At 36.4% G+C, this 21,051-nt stretch overlaps 1 protein-coding gene across 1 annotated transcript; it reads right to left on the bottom strand.

The window, feature by feature from the left end:
* Positions 1 to 9,444: 9,444 nt before the first annotated feature.
* Positions 9,445 to 21,002, bottom strand: CISD2 (CDGSH iron sulfur domain 2). The gene is made up of 3 exons (XM_082653533.1): positions 20,805 to 21,002; positions 12,027 to 12,241; positions 9,445 to 10,382 (listed from the first exon to the last, which is right to left on the bottom strand). Exons 1-3 carry the CDS (start codon positions 20,905 to 20,907, stop codon positions 10,293 to 10,295), a joined length of 408 nt encoding a protein of 135 aa, XP_082509659.1. The 5' UTR covers positions 20,908 to 21,002; the 3' UTR covers positions 9,445 to 10,292.
* Positions 21,003 to 21,051: the final 49 nt, after the last annotated feature.

The raw sequence follows: 21,051 nt of genomic DNA, 5'->3' as shown, positions 1-21,051 counted from the left end.
ATATATGCTGGTGACCCACCCTTGTATCTTTGAAGGGCTTCTAAAGGCTTTTTCACTCTGTTTGGCAGCCTCTAGTTGTTATGATGTTTGTGATTTATGATGAGATCACTGAATCACATTGTCACATGTCCACTGCTGCAACTGCTGTGCTGTAAAGAGCCTTTCTTGATCCAATGCAGTGATGTACAGGATTCCATGTTGGTGGATCAAACATTCTGTAAGCCCTTGAGTAGTGGTGCAGGTTGAGGCCATGTGAGAAGGAAAGACAAATCCATATTCAGAATGAGTGTCAGTTCCGGTCAAGATTAATTGTTCTCCTTCCTGTATGGAAGAGATCTGATGTATTCAACTTGTCACTGTATGACTATATGATCTCCTTGAAGGATGGTGCCGTACTGAGGTATCAGTGTTGTTTTCCATTGCTGGCAGTTCGGGCATTCAGCAGCAGCATGGCTAGATCAGCCTTGTTCAGTGGGAACTTCTGCTGTTTGGACTTCTGTATAGCCTCCATCCCTGTCATTATATTTATGCACCAATTGTACCAGTACTAAGGTTGGAAGAAGCTGGCTCACATCAACTGGCTGAATCATTTCCTCTACTTGATTGTTGGTAGATACCCTCTGTGGGAGTTAACATGTAATATAAAATCTTCATATTTTTTTGTCTACTGTATTCCCACAGGTCCTTCCCTATGCCTCTTTCCCAGATGTCTTTGTCTCCAATCTTCCGAACTTTTTCGTTCCAACCTCTAACCTACCAGCCAAGTCATTTGACCATGAATCTGGATACATTCTTACCTTGGGCCACTTCTCTTTCCATGCAAAATGAATGACAAGGTGGACAGTCCAAAGTTCTGCATACTAGGAGAATTTCATCTTATTGCTATATTTCCAGAGCTAAAGTAGGCAGTGATCCATTTTTGGCTTGCATCCACATCTTGAGATGACCTTTCAATGGACCAAATTTAGCCTTTTTCCTCCTTGAGCAACTTGGGAATGCCTATACAACCATAGTTGCAAGCTGATGGAGAGAAAATATTGCAACAGTTTTTGATGAAACGGGGTCCTGGGCCACATACTCATACTGCTTGCTTGTGTCCTGTAGTGCTTTTCGTGCCCAATTCTTGATGTGCTGCTTTCAGCTTATCGTGGATTGCTACTAGGCCAGCTTGTCCTTATGCCTTGACAGGTCTAAAAAAGCCAAGCTCGTGATGGGACGTTCTAGCCACATGGTCACTTAATGCCCATTGTCGGGTGGATCCAGTAGCATGCCTGGAACTAGTAAGAGTATATAATTATCAGCAGATAGCATGGCCTTGCTAGAGAACCCCAAAGATCTATGTTGTAATTTTCCTAATGAGGTTTGCCATAAACTCCACATGGTCTCTTTTCTCACTGCAAACACTTCCAATATCAGAGTCTGCTGGGCTGTATAGCCCAAATGGTAGGGTTGCTTGTATTGCAGCCTGAACCCATGGCAGAGTACTTTCCTGCTGTAAGCTCCTGTCAAAGCTGGCAGCCTCTGTGTCACTCAGCGTATGTGTCACAGCAGTATTCCTAACTATGGAATATGCTGCCTCCAAAGCCCAAAGAGGCCTGTGAAGTATTGTACGTCCTTCTTCATGGTGGGAATGTGACATGCAATAATTTGTCCTTTATTTTAAACTACCCCAGACTACTGGACCCCCCTAAAACCTTCACTGATGTGGTAGGTCCCTTAATCTTCAAAGGGTTTTCTCTTATTCTCGGGGATGCCTGTGTCCCAGATGTCCAACACACTTACTACTTCTTAGTCTGTTTTTACTAATCAATATAACAAACATATGTGATGTTCTACAGAATGTCCAGACGGTCCAGGTTTCTTTGGACTATATTATGACATAGAGTAGAAGAGCCAATATAGACTTTGGATAGACTGTAAGTGTAGGCTGTTGTCCTTCCCGTGAATGTGAATTGCTTCTGGTAAGTTTCCCTCTAGGTACTGCTTCAGCTATTACATATCTATTGGTCTGTAATCTTTTCATCTTCATCCAATTTTAAATATGTTCTAATTTTTATTATAATTACTTCTTGGTTTCATGAATTATTTGGAAGTATGTTTTTAATTTCTAAAAATTTTAAATCTCTTTTTAATAAGCTTTTGTTATTGATTTGTAACAGTAGTACTTTGTAGTCTCTATATGTTTAAAAGTTTGATACTTTTAGGCCTAAAAGTATTTTAGATTTTTGTAAATATTTCAAGTATGCTTGAAAAAAAAAGAAATTCTTTAATTGTTGACTATAGTTTTATGTAATTTATATAGTCTTACTAATTTTATGTCCCTTTAGTCAGTTACTGAAAATGACGTGTTAACATCTCTCACTATGTTTGTGCATTTGTCAATTACTCTTTGTAATCCTATTCATTTTGGCTTTATTTATTCTGAGGATATATTAGGCATCTACAATTTTAGCACTGGTGTATCTTCCTGATGAATTTTTACTTTTATTATTATGTAGTATAAGTGGAGTGAGTTTGAGCATTTCAGGGCCGATCAAAGAAAAATTTATGGCCATGAGGTGGCAGTAGAGCACACAAGCTTTATTTTGGTTCTACTTCTAAAGGTTTGCAATTTGGGAAAGGCCCTAGCAGCATACAGAGGCTTAAGGCATGAGGCCACCATCGAGGAGAGGAGGGCAAGGGTACCGCTGGAAAGAGACATCAGAGACAGAGGTATTATGTCTAGGGGGCTTATGTATGATGTCACTCAGCAGCATGGCAGAAGTCTCTGGGTTAGAGAATTCCAAAGGGCAGCAGCAGCTTAGAGTCTTTATAGCCCAAGGCTTATATTACCTGTGGCAAGCAGATTTGGGGCACAGTTTCACAGGGTATATAAAGCAGGCAAGCTCTAAATTTCTAAAACTCTGTTTGTTTGGACTATGTTTAAAACAAGTGGATGGGTAAATTTTGGTTTGGTGTCAGTGGGCTTTTGCGCTCATGGGTCTCAGCCTGCTGTAAAGAAATAAACAACCCATGGACCAATATACAGAGGCCACCTTTGCCTCATACCCCTTTTTTTGCTCATCGTTTATTATATTTTACTTTTTTATTGGTATTATTTGGTAAAGTTTCAGTTTATAGTCGTCTGCTATCTTACTATTTATTTATTACTCAAACTGTTCTAATAAGAATGTTACTTTATTCTTTGCTTCCACTTATCTAAAAATGCTCTGGGTAAGGTCATCAAATGACCGTCATGATATCAAATCCATTTAATGTTTTAAACTTTTTTCTTGTGTGTACAAATGTTTAATTTATATAATCTGAAAATGGGATGCCGTACATGGAATTTAGTATTTTTTTCTGTTTGCTTACTCTTTTCTCTCTCCTCTTCCCCTTCCCACCCAAATTCCCATCTTTACTCTACCTATCCTCTCTAGACAAATGATGTCATCCCCATTAGAATATATCATTCCCATTTTTCTTCATGCTCATAAAATCATATGCAAACATATATACATACACACACAACACTCAAAATAAGAGTATATATATCCCATCACTATGGCATAGAAATATAGTCAACTAATACAGCTCTAATGTGTATTTTCCATTAAGATCAATATTTTCCATTAAGATCAATAAAAAAAAATATGTATATGTGGAAATACATACTGATTTTATTTCTATAGGATTATTGTGACAAAGAATATATTTTTTCCCAAAAGACTGTAACAATCTGTACTTTTTGCCACCAATGTATGCGAGTACCTTGTCCCTCCTGCAAAATTCCCACCAGTGATAGGTATTGCTCTTCTTTATATGTGACCATCTATCTAATGGGGTAAAAACTGACAATCTTCTAGAGCTTTATTTGTATTGCCCTGATTACTAGTGAGTTTGAGCATAATTTTCTACATCTTGGTCGTTTGGATTTACTCTTCTATGTTTATGTCTTTATATTTGCCCATGTTTTTGTTTGCGTTTTTCTTGCCCATTTGTAAGTGCTGTATAGTAAATGTTATCATTTCATATTATATAATACACAGTAGTATAGACATTAACTCTTTGTAACCTCCATTGCAATTTCCTCCATATTTATTATGTATAATTGATATTTGACTTTAACTCTTTTGTCACAAAAAATTGTTAATACAGGTTTTCCCTGTATTTAGTCTCTTGTTTTCTTTCCCCCCACCCCCCAACTCTCTCTTTCTAAAGTAAAAAGTAAATAAATTTTTTTTGGCTGTGCCGTGCGTCTTGTGGGATCTTAGTTCCCTGAACAGGGATTGAACCCAGGGCGCCGGCAGTGAGAGCCTTGAGTCCTAACCACTAGACAGCCAGGGAATTCCCAATGATCATTTAAAAAATAATTTTATGCCACATTAAAGCCCTTAGTGAAAATTGGGAGTCCAATTTTGTTTTCTCTTTGAACTAAAACACCATATTTGTCATACAGTAAACTTTCATCTCAATTCTTTTCTATCAGTCTTGTTTATTCTTATTTAATGCAGTTGTTTTTCTTATCTTATTAACTGACTTGATTCCAATGACTATAGTATATGCTGATATCTGGTGAGTAAAGTTCCTTTCTTTTTGTTTGTTTGTTTGTTTTTGTAGAATTTTCTGACTCTAAATGAATCTTAATATAGTTTAATCCAATTTTAAAATACTCTTGTGATTCTAATGTGAGTTTTATTGAATTTATTAATTTTAAGAGATTTATATTTACAATAGTATTTTTTCATACGTTTAAATTTTGTTCAATTGTTTTTAGTAACTTTTTTTTAACATCTTTATTGGGGTATAATTGCTTTACAATGGTGTGTTAGTTTCTGCTTTATAACAAAGTGAATCAGTTATACACATACATATGTTTTAGTAACATTTTTGTAGGTTTTTTTTTCTCATAGATCTTATACCTTTCTGTGTAACTTTATTCCCCCTTTTTTTTTGTTGCTATTGTGAATGAAATATTTCTTCCATTAGCATTTCAAAGTGTTTATTGCCATTAAATTTTGTATATTCATCGTTTCCAAATACCTTACTAAAAATCCCTCTTTAATTGTTTTTCCTAATCTCCGTGGTTTCCTAGGCATATAATCATATCAATAGTCACTGCATCCTCCAAGATAATCTTTAATGACAGTAGCTATTCCTGTTAGTTCCTGATTTTAATTGAAACAGCTTATGATTTTTAAATACCTATAGGCTTTTCATAAATAATCTTCATTGTGTTTAAGTAGTTTCCTTCCATTTCTGTTTTACTCAAGAATCTTCATTAGGAATAGCTACCGAATCTTAGTAATAAGCCTTTTAGCATCTATTGATATGATCATGTTTTCTCTTCTTTATTTGGGTAATTGTGTTAATAGATTTACTGAAATCAAAACACTCTTGAATTCCTGGAATACAATCCTTTTTGCCATAGTTATTAACCTTTTAAAAAAATTTTTCATCTGTATGTATAGATGAGATTGGTCTGTGGTTTTTTTCTTTTGTCTTGTGTTTCTTTATCAGGTTTTGGGGGGTTTTGTGCTTTTTTTTTTGGCTGCGTTGGGTCTTCGTTGCTGCACGCGGGCTTTCTCTAGTTGCAGCGAGCGGGGGGCTACTCTTCGTTGTGGTGCTGGGGCTTCTCATTGCAGTGGCTTCTCTTGTTGTGGAGCACAGGCTCTAGGCACATGGGCTTCAGTAGTTGTGGCTCTCTAGGTGCGTGGACTTCAGTAGTTGTGGCTCTCGGGCTCTAGAGCACAGGCTCAGTAGTTGTGGCACACGGGCTTAGTTACTCCGTGGCATGGGTGATCTTCCCCGGACCTGGGATCAAACCCGTGTCCCCTGCACTGGCAGGCGGATTCTTTTTCTTTGTAGCAGCAACCCATGCTGCTACACGGTTGCATGCAGAATTTTAAAATGAACATCTTTCTAGTTCATCTTATTTCATTCATTTTCATGAGTGCTGCTTCTTGGCAGCATTCAACACAGTTGAAGACTCTGTACTTCTATCTTAAATTTATTGAATGGATGTTATTGATTCATATCTTTAGTATGATAATGTAGAGGAATTTATGATGGATACTAATGGAAAATTACAGGAAATTTGAAAATTTAGTGAATTGCTTGCTGACATTTTTATTTTCTATTACAGGGTTCATCTCTGTAATTATGCAATTTACTACCTTTTTCCCCTTTCTATATTACTTTGGAAAATTACAGCCTTATAATAGACATCAGTAATTTGTAAATATTGTGGCTGATCTATTTTAGAACAGTGTTCTAAGAGAATGGAGTAAAAGATATACTTTTTTTTTTTTTTTTTTTTTTTGCCGTACGCGGGCCTCTCACTGTTGTGGCCTCTCCCGTTGCGGAGCACAGGCTCCGGACGCGCAGGCTTAGCGGCCATGGCTCACGGGCCCTGCCGCTCCGCCGCATGTGGGATCTTCCCGGACCGGGGCACGAACCCGTGTCCCCTGCATCGGCAGGCGGACTCTCAACCACTGCACCACCAGGGAAGCCCCAGATATACTTCTTGTAAGCAAAGAATCAAGCATTAAAACCAAAGGAAACTTAGAAAGTGATGTCATCTCTGACCGAATGACACAGATTTGCCTTTCTGAACAGATTTTCAGTGTCCTGCAAGACCATAAATGGAATTCCCTGGCAGGCAAGTGGTTAGGACTCCACGCTTCCACTGCAGGGGGCATGGGCTCAATCCCTGGTTGAACCAAGATCCTGTATGTCACGTGGCCAAAAAAACCCCAACAAACAAACAAAAAACTCCCACCATAACTAATAGAAAATTGCACAATGCAATTGCTAATAATATGAAGTCTACATTTTATATAAAAATTATGCTTGCTACATGACTTTACTAAACTGGATTCCTGCAAAAGGTAATAGATGACTCTCTGAACATGATAAAGTGAGCTTCCAGCAAAAGATTACTATGACTAAAGGATATCAGGTGATGCAGCATAGCTAAAACAAAACAACAGCTCTGAGAGCCTTTTACAATTCCACCTCTGGTGCAAAGGGACTGCACGGCCAGCAAGGCAGTGGGGCAGTCACGGAACTGGGGCTGAATGATTTTTACACATGATTTGTAATCCTCCCTAAGGTGGAGGAGGTGATCTAACTTGATTTACATGGTTTAAATCACTGTTCCTTTAGTTTTCCTCATACTTTAACTAAACTAGGTAGTGAGTTAGTCATTAAACTTGAAAAATGTTTCAACTGAATGAAAAACTTCCTATGATAAAGCCTCCAAATAATCAAGGAACGATTCAAGGTATTTTCTGCATAAACTTTCCACCTGGATAAACCACTTTAAGCACTCAGCTTTTAACTATTTGAAGAGGAAATTGGTTATCACCAAATGCAACACATAATTCTGCCTTCTTACATACCATAACCTACTCGATTCAAATTCATCATTAAATGTCACTTGTATAATTTGCTAACAGTGATGCTCTCAGGGCCTGTGGTGTGCAGGTCCCTATATATAAAGTTGTCTCAAGCTGCTATCCTTTTAATGTTCACAGTACATTTATTTTTTGGTTCCCTCCCCTGCTGTCAGCTGTCACATTTTGTTTACCTGCTTCCAGCAGGACACTGTCAATACTTATGATTTGTTCAGGAGCAGAAGTCAGATAACGAAACTTATTAGAATCAGGTGTGAAATAAGAACACGTACACGCTGAAGATGGGGACCTGAGCGCCCTCACTTCTCAGTAAAGTACGTGTTAGTAACAGGTCTCCTGGTCTTCTCCAGATTGGTGATACTCCACAACTGAATTCTAAATATGTAAATTGCAATTAGATGTTTCTGGTAAGTAGTAAATAAAATATCCATCATAATTTAAGAACCCTGTTAAAAATTTTAAAACTCTCTTTGCAGAGGAAGAGTCTAATAGCACGTTTCCAATGGAAGACTGTGGGATCACAATAAGGAAGACAGAACTATATAGATTAGCAGCTGGCTTAATTAGCTTCCCATAAACTTATTAACAAATTAGATTACAAAAGACAAATGTAATTTAATGAATCATCGTGTGAGGCACTGAACTCAAAGCTGAATTGTCACATGCTTACCATAATACGACCTGCTTAAGTACCGATATGAATGAGTCACTCATACCTCAAGCCTGCTCAACAGTTTTGAAAACCTACTTACGTAATGGTGGTGCTCACGTCTGAGTAAAGTAAACTACTCAGGGAGCTGAGTAGTTCCCTGGGTCAGGTGTAGCAGTCCTCAAAATGATCATAATGTGACACTGTAACAATACAGCTGTTTCTTAAAGGTTCTAGAGACCCAAGATATGTATTTCTAGAGCTAAGTTATCTTCTGTTGTATCAATTCAGATGCAGTTAGATTTCAATTAGATGTCAATTTTTTAAGGCACATGTGATGGAATTCTGTGAATTTACAAAAGGAAGTGAGGGCAACTAGTAATAATGGTTACATAAAGGGGTAGTTAAAATACCAGCTTGCTACCAGCCCCATGCTTCTGAAGAAGTTGCACATGTGGGTACACATGTTGTACCCAAGTTGTACTTGGGTACAACTCTTTAACAAATTTTAACAATTGAAAATGTGGGGAGAAAAAAACTTTATTCGCGAGTATAACCTTCTTACCTTTGGGATGTTAAAATTACCTTTTATCAGATAGTTTTCAACTTTTTAAATGTTCTTACTTAATAATTTTAACATTGATAATGTCACTTTAGTCTCCACATTTGGGGAAAATTTTACCTTCTGTAAAATCTAAGAATGGGAACCACTAGAACATGTACAAAGCCATGTTGCTCTGATTTGCAGTGAATGCTTTTTAAGAAAAGCATTTCATGACCACAGACCAGGATATCCAAACTTCTGGTGAGGAGGATTTTTTTCAAGTCTTGTGATCAACTGTGGAAAAATAATTGAAGCCCCTTAAGGGTGTTGAAGAAAAGGTCTTAGGGAGAAAATACCCAGAGCCAAAGTGAGAGCACTGTTACATTTCTCCCTACTCGCAGGTGAGGAAAGAGCAACAATTTTGTACATACACTTTGTAAAATTTCTCAAAACCACACCTACATTTCTAACCCTACCTTTAAAATTCCTGCTGTTGTTCTCAAGAAAACCAGGATCACATAATAGAAGCTTTGATACACGTAATAAACCAAACATCCACGTACCATGCTTAGAGCAGTGTCTGTTCCATGTAAGTGCTCAGCAACTATTAGCTTTGATGATCACTGGAAGAATTAAATGTCTGCCTCCCAAACCTTCTTCATATATAAAGCAAGCACAGTGAACTGACTGGACTGTAGCTTTAATAGACAGACTTAAGGATAGCTATTAATATAAGAATTGCAATATGAAATTAAATAGACTCTTAGGCTAAAAAATTACAAGTTTTAAAGATTCTCCAGTAAGTTTATTTTGCAAGCCTTCTGTATTTTATGTTTGATTGGTATACACTGGAATAAAGAGAAAAATGTTCATATAGACTCAGTTTTGAACACTGAACTGTTATCATCTTAAGATAAATTCAGATTTACTTTATTTTTAATTGACCTTCAAATTGCAGCAGCTCACGAGGTTTAGCTGTAAGTGTTCTTGCCACCCCACCCTGTCACTGAGTCAGACATACACACAACACATGTAAACAGACACAAACAAGTCTTTTATAAAGTAAACAAGTCTTTTATAATGTAAATAATCGTTTCTTGTTGAAACTTTTTATACCCAGTTCCTGTCTTTTCTGAAATTGGGATATTCATATTTATAGAGAACAATATTTATAAAGTAAAGAGTTTCTCTTTGAAAACTCAAGCAATTCTTGACAGCAATAGTTTTCTTTTTGATCTAAAAAGCATGGAATACAGAAGGCCAAAAGGGGAAAAATCACTTCAAATGATCAAAACAGAAGAGCACTAAAAAATAATATATTTAATAATATAGAGAGAAATTTTTAAAGTACAGTTTCTTTTGAAAATATTGACATTCAAACAAACAGCTTTGGACTCACTGTCAAAAGCTTTCTCAATTAAAATTTAAACATGTTGGTTTTATTGTAGGAAGATACATTAATTCTTTGAAGTCAGAATGAAAGGGTTGCACAATTTAATTTTTATATAAATGACTGTTTGAATATACAAAGTATCAAATATAAACAGTAGTGTAACAAGAAAATAAATTGGCAGAAATAATTATTCAACCAGTAGCAATAATTAAGACCACCATTTGAAAGATCTTCTATAAACAAAGAATGGAAAAATACTGTTATAAGTTTTTACAGCACACAATTGAATTCCATTCTAATTCATTACTATTATACTTCCTTCTTCTTCAGTATTAGCGGACCCACATTATCTCCTGTCAATTCATTGTGTTTATTATGTGAACCATCACAGGCAGGAAACTAAAAAGGAAAAAAATTACAAGTGTTATTCTTTAAATGATTCAATAAATAGAAATATTTGTGACATGCTCTTATAAAGAAAAGGCCATTACTTTGGGGGGAGAAACACATCAGATAGCTTTCCTGAGTAACAGATATATTCTCTATCTAACCTAACTACATTCCAATACTACAGCAAATCTAACAAATTTAAGTATTTAATTATTTGGTAGATTTTAAATAAAAAGCTTTGGATGATTCCAAACAAGTCAATACAGTAGTTATAAAAGGACATCAAAATAAGCTCTTATTTTCTATAAAGCTCTAAATCTGAGCTCACCTCATTACTTATTTTAAATTTTAAAAGGATGTAATTTAAATTCAAAATAAATGATTTCATAACGTTTTCTTACTATAAAACTCATGCACACTGTAACACTTAAAAAATACTTTAAAAATATTTTTAAAAACTTACTCATAAGTAACAATAATTAACATTCTGGTATATTTTTTCCTCTGTATTTACTGTGTACTCATTTTTTTTAAGCAAAATTGAGATCATACTGTAATACACTTTTCTAGCTTATATTACATCATGCTCCCATGTTATTAAATATTCTTTTAAAAACATGGCTTTTCATAGCTTCCTAATATCCCATCACTTGTATTATACCATACATTAACCATTCCTCTATTATCAGATATCTAGACTGTTTCTAAGATTTTGTTATTACAAAGGATGCGACGATGAGCATTATTGTATTTAAAGCCTCAAATAGCCTATGATCAAACTAGATCTCATCAACTACTTATAATTTATCACTCCAAACTACTCCTTTTTTTGGTTTATTATTTTTAATTGAAGTATAGTTGCTTTACAATGTTGTGTTAATTACTACTGTACAGCAAAGTGATTCAGTTATACACATACATACATTCTTTTCTTAAAAAATATTCTTTTCCATTATGGTTTACCATAGGATATTGAATAGTTCTCTGTGCTGTACAGTAGGACCTTGTTGTTTAGCCATCCTATATATACTAGTTTGCATCTGCTGACCCCAACCTCCCACTCAACCCCTCCCCCAACCCCTTCCCCACTGGCAAGCACCAGTCTGTTCTCTATGTCTGTGATTCTGTTTCTGCTTCATTGATAGGTTCATTTGTGTCATACTTTAGATTCCACATATAAGTAATATCATACTGTATCAATATCTGTATTTCTCTGTCTGACTTACTTCACTTAGTAAGATAATCTCTAGTTGCATCCATCAAACTCACTTTTAATTTCCACATTAAAAATCATCTGTAATTATACTTACCATTTACTAACTCATACTACATACAAGGCACTGTACATACATCGTCTCACTAAATCCTCAAAAATTTCTGTGATATTGATATATTATCAGATTTTAAAACACCTGACGATCAGAGTAATAAAGATTAAGTAATTTGCCCAACCAAGTTTCTGTGCTGGTCTAACTTTTCTAATGTAGGAAATACAGTGATCATTAAGACGCGACCTTTAATTTAGAGTAGACTTTCAGTGCTGAATACTATGAAAAAATCCCTAATCTCACAGGACCACAAAACTGGGGATTTAAGAAGCAAAACCATTTTAACTGCACAAAATTTTAGTGGACACGTAAATGGACATCTTACCGTCTTAGAACGCCAACACCTACAATAAGCTGCTTTAGTAAGACACAAATCTTCAATGTTTATCTCATTCACCACTTTGGGATTTTCCTTTTGTATTTTAAGATTAATCAAGCTATCCTTCTGTTGCTTTTTCTTCGGGAGAAATGGACGAACCGCAAGGTAGCCAAGTAGTGCAAGTACACCAAGGAAAGGCAATAACCGAAGCCATTCTGAAACTAAACATGTACAGATTTGTTAAAGTCTGCGTGCTCCTGTAATAGAACTCAAATAGGGATGGATTGGGAGATTGGGATTGACATGTACACTGCCATGTTTAAAACAGATGACCAACAAGGACCTACTGTAAAAACAAAAAATAAAAATTAAAAAAAAAAGAACTTAAACAGCATGTCTCATCTTTGAGCTTATTCTTTATCTATTCTTCACTTCTCACTTTAATTTCTTAACTATCAAACTTATCTGTAAAACTGTGAATAAGGCACCTATACCTAGGACCACCTTATTTTATTTGTGGGTTGACTTGAGACTTTTGAAACTGGAAAACAACATTTTCAGAAATGGGTCCTCTACCAAATATCCTATAATTATCCTAAGTATATTTGTGTTTAGTTTTATTTCAGGAATTATGATCACCATAATTATAAACTAAATTCAATGTGATATATTTTATAGGTTTAGAAAACATTTCCACCATGTCTAAAATCATACAACAGAATATCCCGTAATAGCTTACCACTGATTTATAATTTCAGAAAGAACACATCTTCAATGCTTTAATTTACATTTTTTGGTAAGGCATAGTGATTCCTAAAGAAATACCTAAATGTTGTGTAAAAGCTATTTTAAAGAGCTAGTCGAAATTTTCACATCCTGAATATTCTCATTAGATACATCTTATTCTTTAAGTGTTCATGAAAGCCTTCTGTAGTACTCAGCACTGTCTTAGGGGGATAGGGAATATAAGTGATATAAATGAAATTTATATCACTTATAAATGATATGTTTCTCCTATGCCTGTGGAGACAAACACACCAGGAAGCCAAGATAACTGTCTCAGCATGCATTTATCAAATGTTGGCTAGTACCCTGCCTCTGTTGGGCTCTGCAGGGAATCCTTTGCCTTTAAAGAGTTATCACCTGTCATCCTTCACTGAATGCTAACCTGATATCTTGCTAATAAACACTATGTAGAAATAGCTTAGTGGAGAAAAAGAAAAATTGAAGGTCATGTGCTAAGGCATACTAATAAATATTAATGATAAATGAACAGACTATGCTAAGAGTGCAACTGTATTACCTTGTTTAACACTGTGTTAGTTTAAAAAACTTTATTTGGTAGGCACCATTATTATTCCCATTTTTCATGTGCATAAACTGTAGCTTAAGCAGGTTTAGTCCAGGACAGTAAGTGCAAAGTCTGTTCTCAATCACTATGAATGAAATTCAACAGATCTAAACGTTTTGTTTTTTGTTTTTTTTTTTTGCAGTACGCGGGCCTCTCACTGTTGTAGCCTCTCCCGTTGCGGAGCACAGGCTCTGGACGCGCAGGCTCAGCGGCCATGGCTCACAGGCCCAGCCGCTCTGCAGCATGTGGGATCTTCCCTGACCAGGGCACGAACCCGTGTCCCCTGCATCGGCAGGCGGACTCTCAACCACTGCGCCACCACGGAAGCCCCCAGATCTAAACTTTTATCTGTTCTTCTCTCAGTAAATCTACTCAAAGACTGGCTTAATATTAACTCTTTCAAAATGAAATTATTTTTGATACAACACCACGCCAAAGGTTTGTTATGAGTTGTGGACGAATCAACCTATTTACGTATGAATAGCACCTGTAAGAGTGCCTGGCACAGAGAGGATACACAATAAATGGTAGTTTTTATTAAGATTATGGAGATTGGAGCAACTCCCCTGAAAAAAATCTTTTGCTAACTAAACCTGACAATGTCATATAGTAGAAATTTTCGGGGATATAATCTTTTAGTCACCAGAATGAAATTCTGTAACGGTAAGATCCTGCCAGTCAAGCTGGCTGTTCTATTCTCATAACAAGAGTGGAAAGACTCCACAGAAATCTTTTTTTGTGTGTGTGCGGTACGCAGGCCTCTCACTGCTGTGGCCTCTCCCGTTGCGGAGCACAGGCTCCGGACGCGCAGGCTCCGCGGCACGTGGGATCCTCCCGGACCGGCGCACAAACCCGTGTCCCCTGCAACGGCAGGCGGACTCCCAACCACTGCGCCACCAGAGAAGCCCCACATAAATCTTTTGAATGAATTAAAGTTCTGGAAATGACAAAGAACTGTTTCTTGTGGGGGAGGGGTCTACCTACAGATCTGTGCTGTCCAATACAGTAACCACCAGCCACACTGTTTTGATTTGTACCCAGGATTCTGTTTTACTCAGGTATGGTAAGATGACAGACATGGAGACAACTGCGTTGAAAGAAAAGTTTACTTACAATTCCCAAGAGGAGGGGGCACACCGTGCCACCCAGGACCACATGGGGAAGTACGAGGCTTGGTCACAGGCAGAAGGTAAAAGGGCACAAGCTTTTAGTGTGGTTTCTACAGAAAAGGCAAGGTAGGGCAGAGTAAACATTTAGGACTGGCTGGCTTGAATAATTTCAGTGGGCTCTGGGCTATAGGGGTGGTCCCTAGTTGTCTCATATCTGGCCCTGGGTGATTTAGGGCAGGGGAAATACTGGCTTGGTAAGTGAGAGTTAGATAAAGGAAGTGGTTGGAGTGTAGGCTTTGGATTGGTTGGTTTGCATATGAAAAGTATGCTCACAGGCAAGTAGTTTACTATCTCCTGGCATTAGCCAGTCCTTGGAGGGGGCAAGTTCTCCCTGGCCAGCATGGCCCCCAAGTTGTCCGAGTATCATAAAATATAGAAAATAAAAAACACAATTAATACACATGTGGCTATTTAAATAAATTAAGTAAAATTCAGAAGTCAGTTTCTAAGACATACCAGTCACATTTCAGCAGCTCAAGGGCTACATGTGGCTAGTGGTTACCATATTTGACAGCAGAGAACATTTCTATCATCACAGAAAGGCTTCTGGATAGTGCTGCTATAGAGCAGTGTTCCTATAAAGTACCATCTCTATAACATGGCAAGGCTACTTTCACAGTTTCAATTCCCACAAATATCCCATCCCTCATGTACTTGAAGCCAGCCAAAGCTACTTATTACCCAGTGACAGGCTTCCTGTGTCCTTTGCATAAGGAATTCCTTCTGTCTGCCATGTCTTTCTATCTGTGGCCTGACTCATGTGGACCATTTAAAACAGGGGTCAAATATGCCTCCTCCAGAAATCTTTCTTCATTTCCCAAAGCAAAATTAATCACTCCCTCCTTTGCTTCCAAGCCCCTTTTCCGAAGTTTCTTTTATCATACTACTGTTATCTGTTTATAAAGTTGATTCTTCCATGAGCCTGTAGGAAAAGGAGCTGTGTACTACTCTTCCTGGCGCAAAGTAGATACCTCATAAATGTTAAATGAGTGACTTAATGAATGTAGAGCATAAATGTCAGTCCCCTTCTCACTCACCATATTGTACTGTAATTATTTATTTATACTTATTTTCTAGATCAGGCAATAAATATCTTAGACTGTTATTGGCCCCAACATCCAGTATAGTATCTTGAAACAGTACTTATTCAATACATGTTTTTTGAATGTAGAATAACATTAAGTATTATTATGTATACTACAAAATTAAAAAGTCACGAGAGGTTAAGTGACTCAAAATAAAAAAGTAAATGAATGAGAATGTAAAGATGAAAACATTAACTTAGATTCTTAAGTTTAGCATTTCCTAGCTTAACCCACAAATCTCAGGGAATAAATGGTATTAATACTGTTTTAAAATCTACTTCAGAAAACATTGTCCTTCCACACTTAATTCCTTGGTAAAACACTACTCTATAGTAATACAGTGATGAAAGGTACTATTATTTCCTACAACAAAGTAACAATTTATACAACAGTCTTGTTTAATAAAATCTACTTTTTAAAGATGATAAACTTCAATTTAACTACAGAAAAGATAATAAAGGAAAATAATACAGTCTGTAAAGCTCAATTAAATCATTTTAAGTACATTTATTAAGGCTGATTTTTGATGAATAAATATTAAATACAGAAAAATCAAACAAGAAATTAAAAAAACAACCTTTAAGATTGGCTATTTCCTATGAACCTGTTTGATATATATTGAGCTACTGAAGATATATTAGGTACTGTGAAGGGAAATCTATTACCTACTAACTGTTAGGTATAATGTATATTTTGTACAGTACACTTTTAAATTGTTTTAGGATTATCAGAAATAGCATTTATTTTACAAAATTTGAAAATTTAGAAAAGTTGTAAAAAACAAAATAACTTTTAATCCCACCATTCAAGAGTTGGTAACATTTTGTTGTATTTCTATTTTGCTGTATTTTTTTTCCTTTTTAAAAAGGTTGCATATAATGATACTATAAAAATAATACTGGCAACTTGACTGCTGATAATTTCATAACTTTTTTTTATGTATCATTATGGGTAAAACATAGAAATGACTTCATTTCTGAACCAAAGAAAGATGAAAGTAAAATATTTTTAATGGATGGCATTACTATTACCACTTAAAACCTAATATACACTATTCAGGACCAAAGGGCCAATAAAATGAAATTAATAATCAATTTTAAAATCTTTTTTCCACTCACGACTATAAATACAACAGTGTCCCAGTATTTAGAGCACTGCCTGGCCCATAGTAAGTGCTCAATAAATACTTGATGACTTGAGGAATTCTAAATTGCAGAGTGGTTACATGGAAGAAAATGTTTTAATGACATCAAAATTGTTCTCCACAAAGGCTAGTATAATCTTTAATTACACTGACTTTTAAATACAGTTGGTCTACCTAGGAAAAGGGGAAAAAACTTTTACAACTTACAGTAACTATGTAAATATATTCCCAAATTCTCAAAAGTAAAAGTTTTCTAAAATAAAATTCTTCAATCTTTCAGAAATAACCTTTATTATTTACATGTTAATAAATGCAACTCTTTTAGTTTGAACTTAATGATTTATTACCCTTTCTTATTAAGAAAACTCACCTTTTGTTCTATTTGTTTAAAAAAACAATTGAGGTAAATTTACATACAATAAACAGATCTTAGGTGTTTAGCTCTGAGCTGTGACAATTAAATATACCCTTGTAGCCTCCACTGAAAATGTGTAAAAATATGTAAAATATTTTCATCACCCCAGAAAGTATTCTCCTGTCCCCTTCTAGTCTATCTCCCCACCACTGATTCCTATACCCGAAGGTTTTTTCCACTCAATATAAAATTTTTGAGATTCATCCAGTGATTAATTTGTTCCTTGTTATTACTAATCAGTATTCCACTCTATGAATATACCATAATTCCTTTATCCACTCTCCTGTTGCTAGGTACTTAGGTTGCTTACAGTTTGGGATTATCATAAATAAGGCTGCTATGAACATGCTTTCAACTCTGTTCCATTTCTTAAATTCTTTGCTCAAAACTGGCCCTTTCTAGAGCTAATGCCCTTGAAGGGTCAGCTCTGACATGTTTGTGTTACTCTGGGAAAAATATTATTATAGTCTTAGGATTCATTGCTTTGTCTTTAGGAGCAAAACCATTACGTTTCAAAGCAGCTACCTCGTTTAAGTGGGGTAGAACTACTATATTCAAAGTTTCATAGCTAGCTTTTAAATCTAGATATAAACTTTTCTGACTTTTGAATGGGAAGTTTTGTTATTCTATTTTAAAAGTTTATATGACAGGGAAAGCTTTTTTAAAAGTCAATGTATTTGAGTACATTATACTTCCAAAGGGCAGAATTACACTAATTTACCTTAAAAGCCTCACTCTTAACAATGTAACCTAAACAAAGATAGATAAGGCATTTCTGATAGATAAGGGCTATCTATAAATACTGTATAGTAATTAAGGATCTTCAAGTGTTTACTAAGAACGCAGAGTCATCATGAGAGAGTCCATTGCTTTTAAAAAACCACTGGGTCTAAACAGGGAAGGAAAAACAGGCAACAATAATGAGAATTGAAACTTTTTTTTTGCTCTAATTGTCATAGATAGAAAATGAAAATATTTTTGGTCCGGTAGACATTTTAAACAATTATATTGAAAAGTTATCTTTCAGGTTTTAATTTCAGCAAAAAAAAAAGTCTAAGATGGATTCTACAAGAAGTTCATTCAAGAGAGCCAAATGTCATTAGCTATTACCATCTAATCAGGAAGCGAGACCCAGAGAGGAAATTGGTCATTGCAATTTTTCTTTCATAGTGCTCCCAAACAGATTCTGCAAGTGTTACATTCTCATTATCCAGTGCCAAACGGACTATCTCATTTTTGTCATAAAGTAGTTATTACAAATATGTTAACGTTTCCTAAATAAATGGACACTACAATGAGAACTAAATTGTCCCATCGTAATGGGACTTAAGTTAAATACGCACTATAAAGATATTTATCAGAGTTGTCATTATTGCTGAGAATTGGTCTTCACATTAACTATTTAACAGCTTTAAAGAAGAAACTACTATAAATTATTGATTCAAGAGGGAAAAGGTTTAGGTTGAGTTTCCTTAATGCCTTTAAGGAATTAGGAATCCCTGAGAAGAAAGACAGTAGGAATCCCTGAGAAGAAAAAAAAAAAGGTTTGAAAATCTTCTAATCGCTAAATCAAATATCGTACTTTCCAATCTGCTTCAACTATACTCTGTTTACAGAAAATTGAAATGAATATAAAACCTGCTACAATCAGAATCAACACACATAATTCAGGTTTAACTGGACTGAGGTGGGAGCAAGGGGACTTTTTTCTTTCTTGACTATTAAAAACTCAGCTGTTAATTAATGCAAATATTTAAGGTAAGTTGGCAACTGGGAACAAATGTCACAAAATGATCATATCCTTTTGACCTGGTATTACCATTTAGTGAATATATTCAAGGGTATAATTCAAAGAAGGAAAAAAATAACAATTGGTACAGAGCTACTTACCACTGAACATTATGAATAAAAAATATATATAAAAACATTCCAAATTTCCAGCTGCAGGGGAATGGTTAGGCCTACTGTGATGCTAATCTATAATAAGATTATATACATACGTAGTTATTACAACAAGATAAGGAATACATTAAAATATGTAAAGTACTTCAATAAAAGAAATGATAAGGGGAGAAAAAGGCAAAATTTTACATAATTGCTGCAATCTATCAGAATAAACTAGTAAAATCAACAGAAGACTCTGATGTTTACAAACACATGATTTGAAAGTTTTTTCATTTTGTTACTTTTATGTTGTTCCTATGTTTAGATATTTCTTTTTAATGTTTATTACTCAGTTACCACTCTTTCTATTCAATTACATGTTTTCTATCAAACCCCTTAACATCTAAAAGTGTTAAAAATCTCACAATCCATTTGTCAAGAGCAAATGTCTATGACCATTATGCAAAGAATCTCTAGATTTAGAACAGTCATCTAGTTTATCACATTTTAATCTATCCACCTCCAGACACTGCTTTTTTTTTTTTTTTAATGTCTGAGAGGGGATAGCTCTCAAAGCACCATTTGTTTGGTAAAGTATTCTCTAATTAAAGAAAAAAAATTTCTTGAACATGGAGCTAAAATCCATGTTCAAATAACTATCACTAATTTGGCCCTAGTTGTCTTTTGGTCTACACAGAATAAATCTTATTTTTCTTCCGCTGGTCAGCCTTCCAAATACTGTATTTTAAGTCAGCTACCATAGATCTCCAGACTGCTCCAAGCTAAGCAGCCCTATTTACCTCACAATTATCTTAATTCATGCTTACATACCCTGGTAGTCAGGACATATGAATTCAATGTTTGCTTTATTAATATGTTTTTCCCCCCCCTCATCATCCTAATCAGTCCCTGTGTCTGGTTCACCAATATCCCAACTTACATTGTAAAGCTCAGAACCCAACAAAATCTTCCAAGTGTTGACTGCATTCTGGAAATTTTCATCCTTTAGATGTGAAATCCCGAGTTCTGGGTTCTATTTTGTAAAGGAGGGAACTTAAGTACAGGATGTTACATATATTCATTAAATTTCATTTTCTAATTTTTGGTCCATCATACTAGCAAAGGTATCTTTCTGTCAACTCCAGGAAACTAAATTGCCTCCAGGCCCGTAGTAATGGAGGTGACCTCAAATGACCCCATGATAGGTCAACTCTCTCCTATAGGATTGGAGTTTATTTTCTAATTTTGTTGCTAAATAAAACAGCAATACATATTATGTGCATGTCTGTGTTTCTCTCCCACACAGTCACACCCACACGATGTGGGTAAAACCCAGCCAAGAGCTGGGACAGTCTGATACACAGTGCCTTAGATAACGATGACTTACCCTGCTTTAAACAGGCACACTGCAGGGAGCGATGGAGATGAAAGAGATGGGCCCGTTCCCAACTCAGCACCTTCTCTGCAAAAACCTGGTCTCTCGCCACGTAAAGATACTGGCTACTGCCACGAGGATAAGCACCCCGGGCCGCCAAGTACCGAGAGGTGGCCTCACACACGCTCCCAGGCAGCAGCGCCGGCGCACGCCCACCTCCCTCGGGGCGCAGACTCACCGGGTCACGAGCCATCCGCCAAGCTCCGCCCCGCCCCTCGGCCCGAGGGTTTTTAGATGCCCGCCCCCACCCTCCGCCTTGGGAAGCTTACAAGGATGGGGACTGGGTGAAGGCAAAGATTACCTGTGAGCTGGGCGAACCCGGTAATGCTCTCGGGGACTGGGAGCCGCTTAAGATACGCGGGGAGCTGCACCTTCACAATGCGGGCCACGCTCTCCAGCACCATCCTGGCCAGCGCCGTCCGCTCCTCGCCCGACCCCCGCCGCTCTCCGGCCGAGCTGCCGCGCCTGCGCCGAGAGCGGAAGCGGCCGGCGGGCGCTTACAGCCCGGACCGGGCGGGGCGGAGTTGCGGGCACGCGAGGAGAGGCGA

Source organism: Grampus griseus, assembly GCF_964374135.1.
Source record: "Grampus griseus genome assembly, chromosome: 4".
In the NCBI taxonomy this organism is placed as follows: Eukaryota; Metazoa; Chordata; class Mammalia; order Artiodactyla; family Delphinidae; genus Grampus; species Grampus griseus.
This window is presented reverse-complemented; position numbering and strand designations above follow the sequence as displayed.

Bases quoted from the DNA above. Each gene is read 5' to 3' on its own strand.
- CISD2 (XM_082653533.1), bottom strand. From the start codon at position 20,907: ATGGTGCTGGAGAGCGTGGCCCGCATTGTGAAGGTGCAGCTCCCCGCG. The intron at 12,242-20,804 runs GTAATCTTTGCC...GTACATGTTTAG, and splicing joins CGGGTTCGCCCAGCTCACAG to TTTCAGAATGGCTTCGGTTA. The intron at 10,383-12,026 runs GTAAGATGTCCA...TTTCCTTTTTAG, and splicing joins GGTGTTGGCGTTCTAAGACG to TTTCCTGCCTGTGATGGTTC.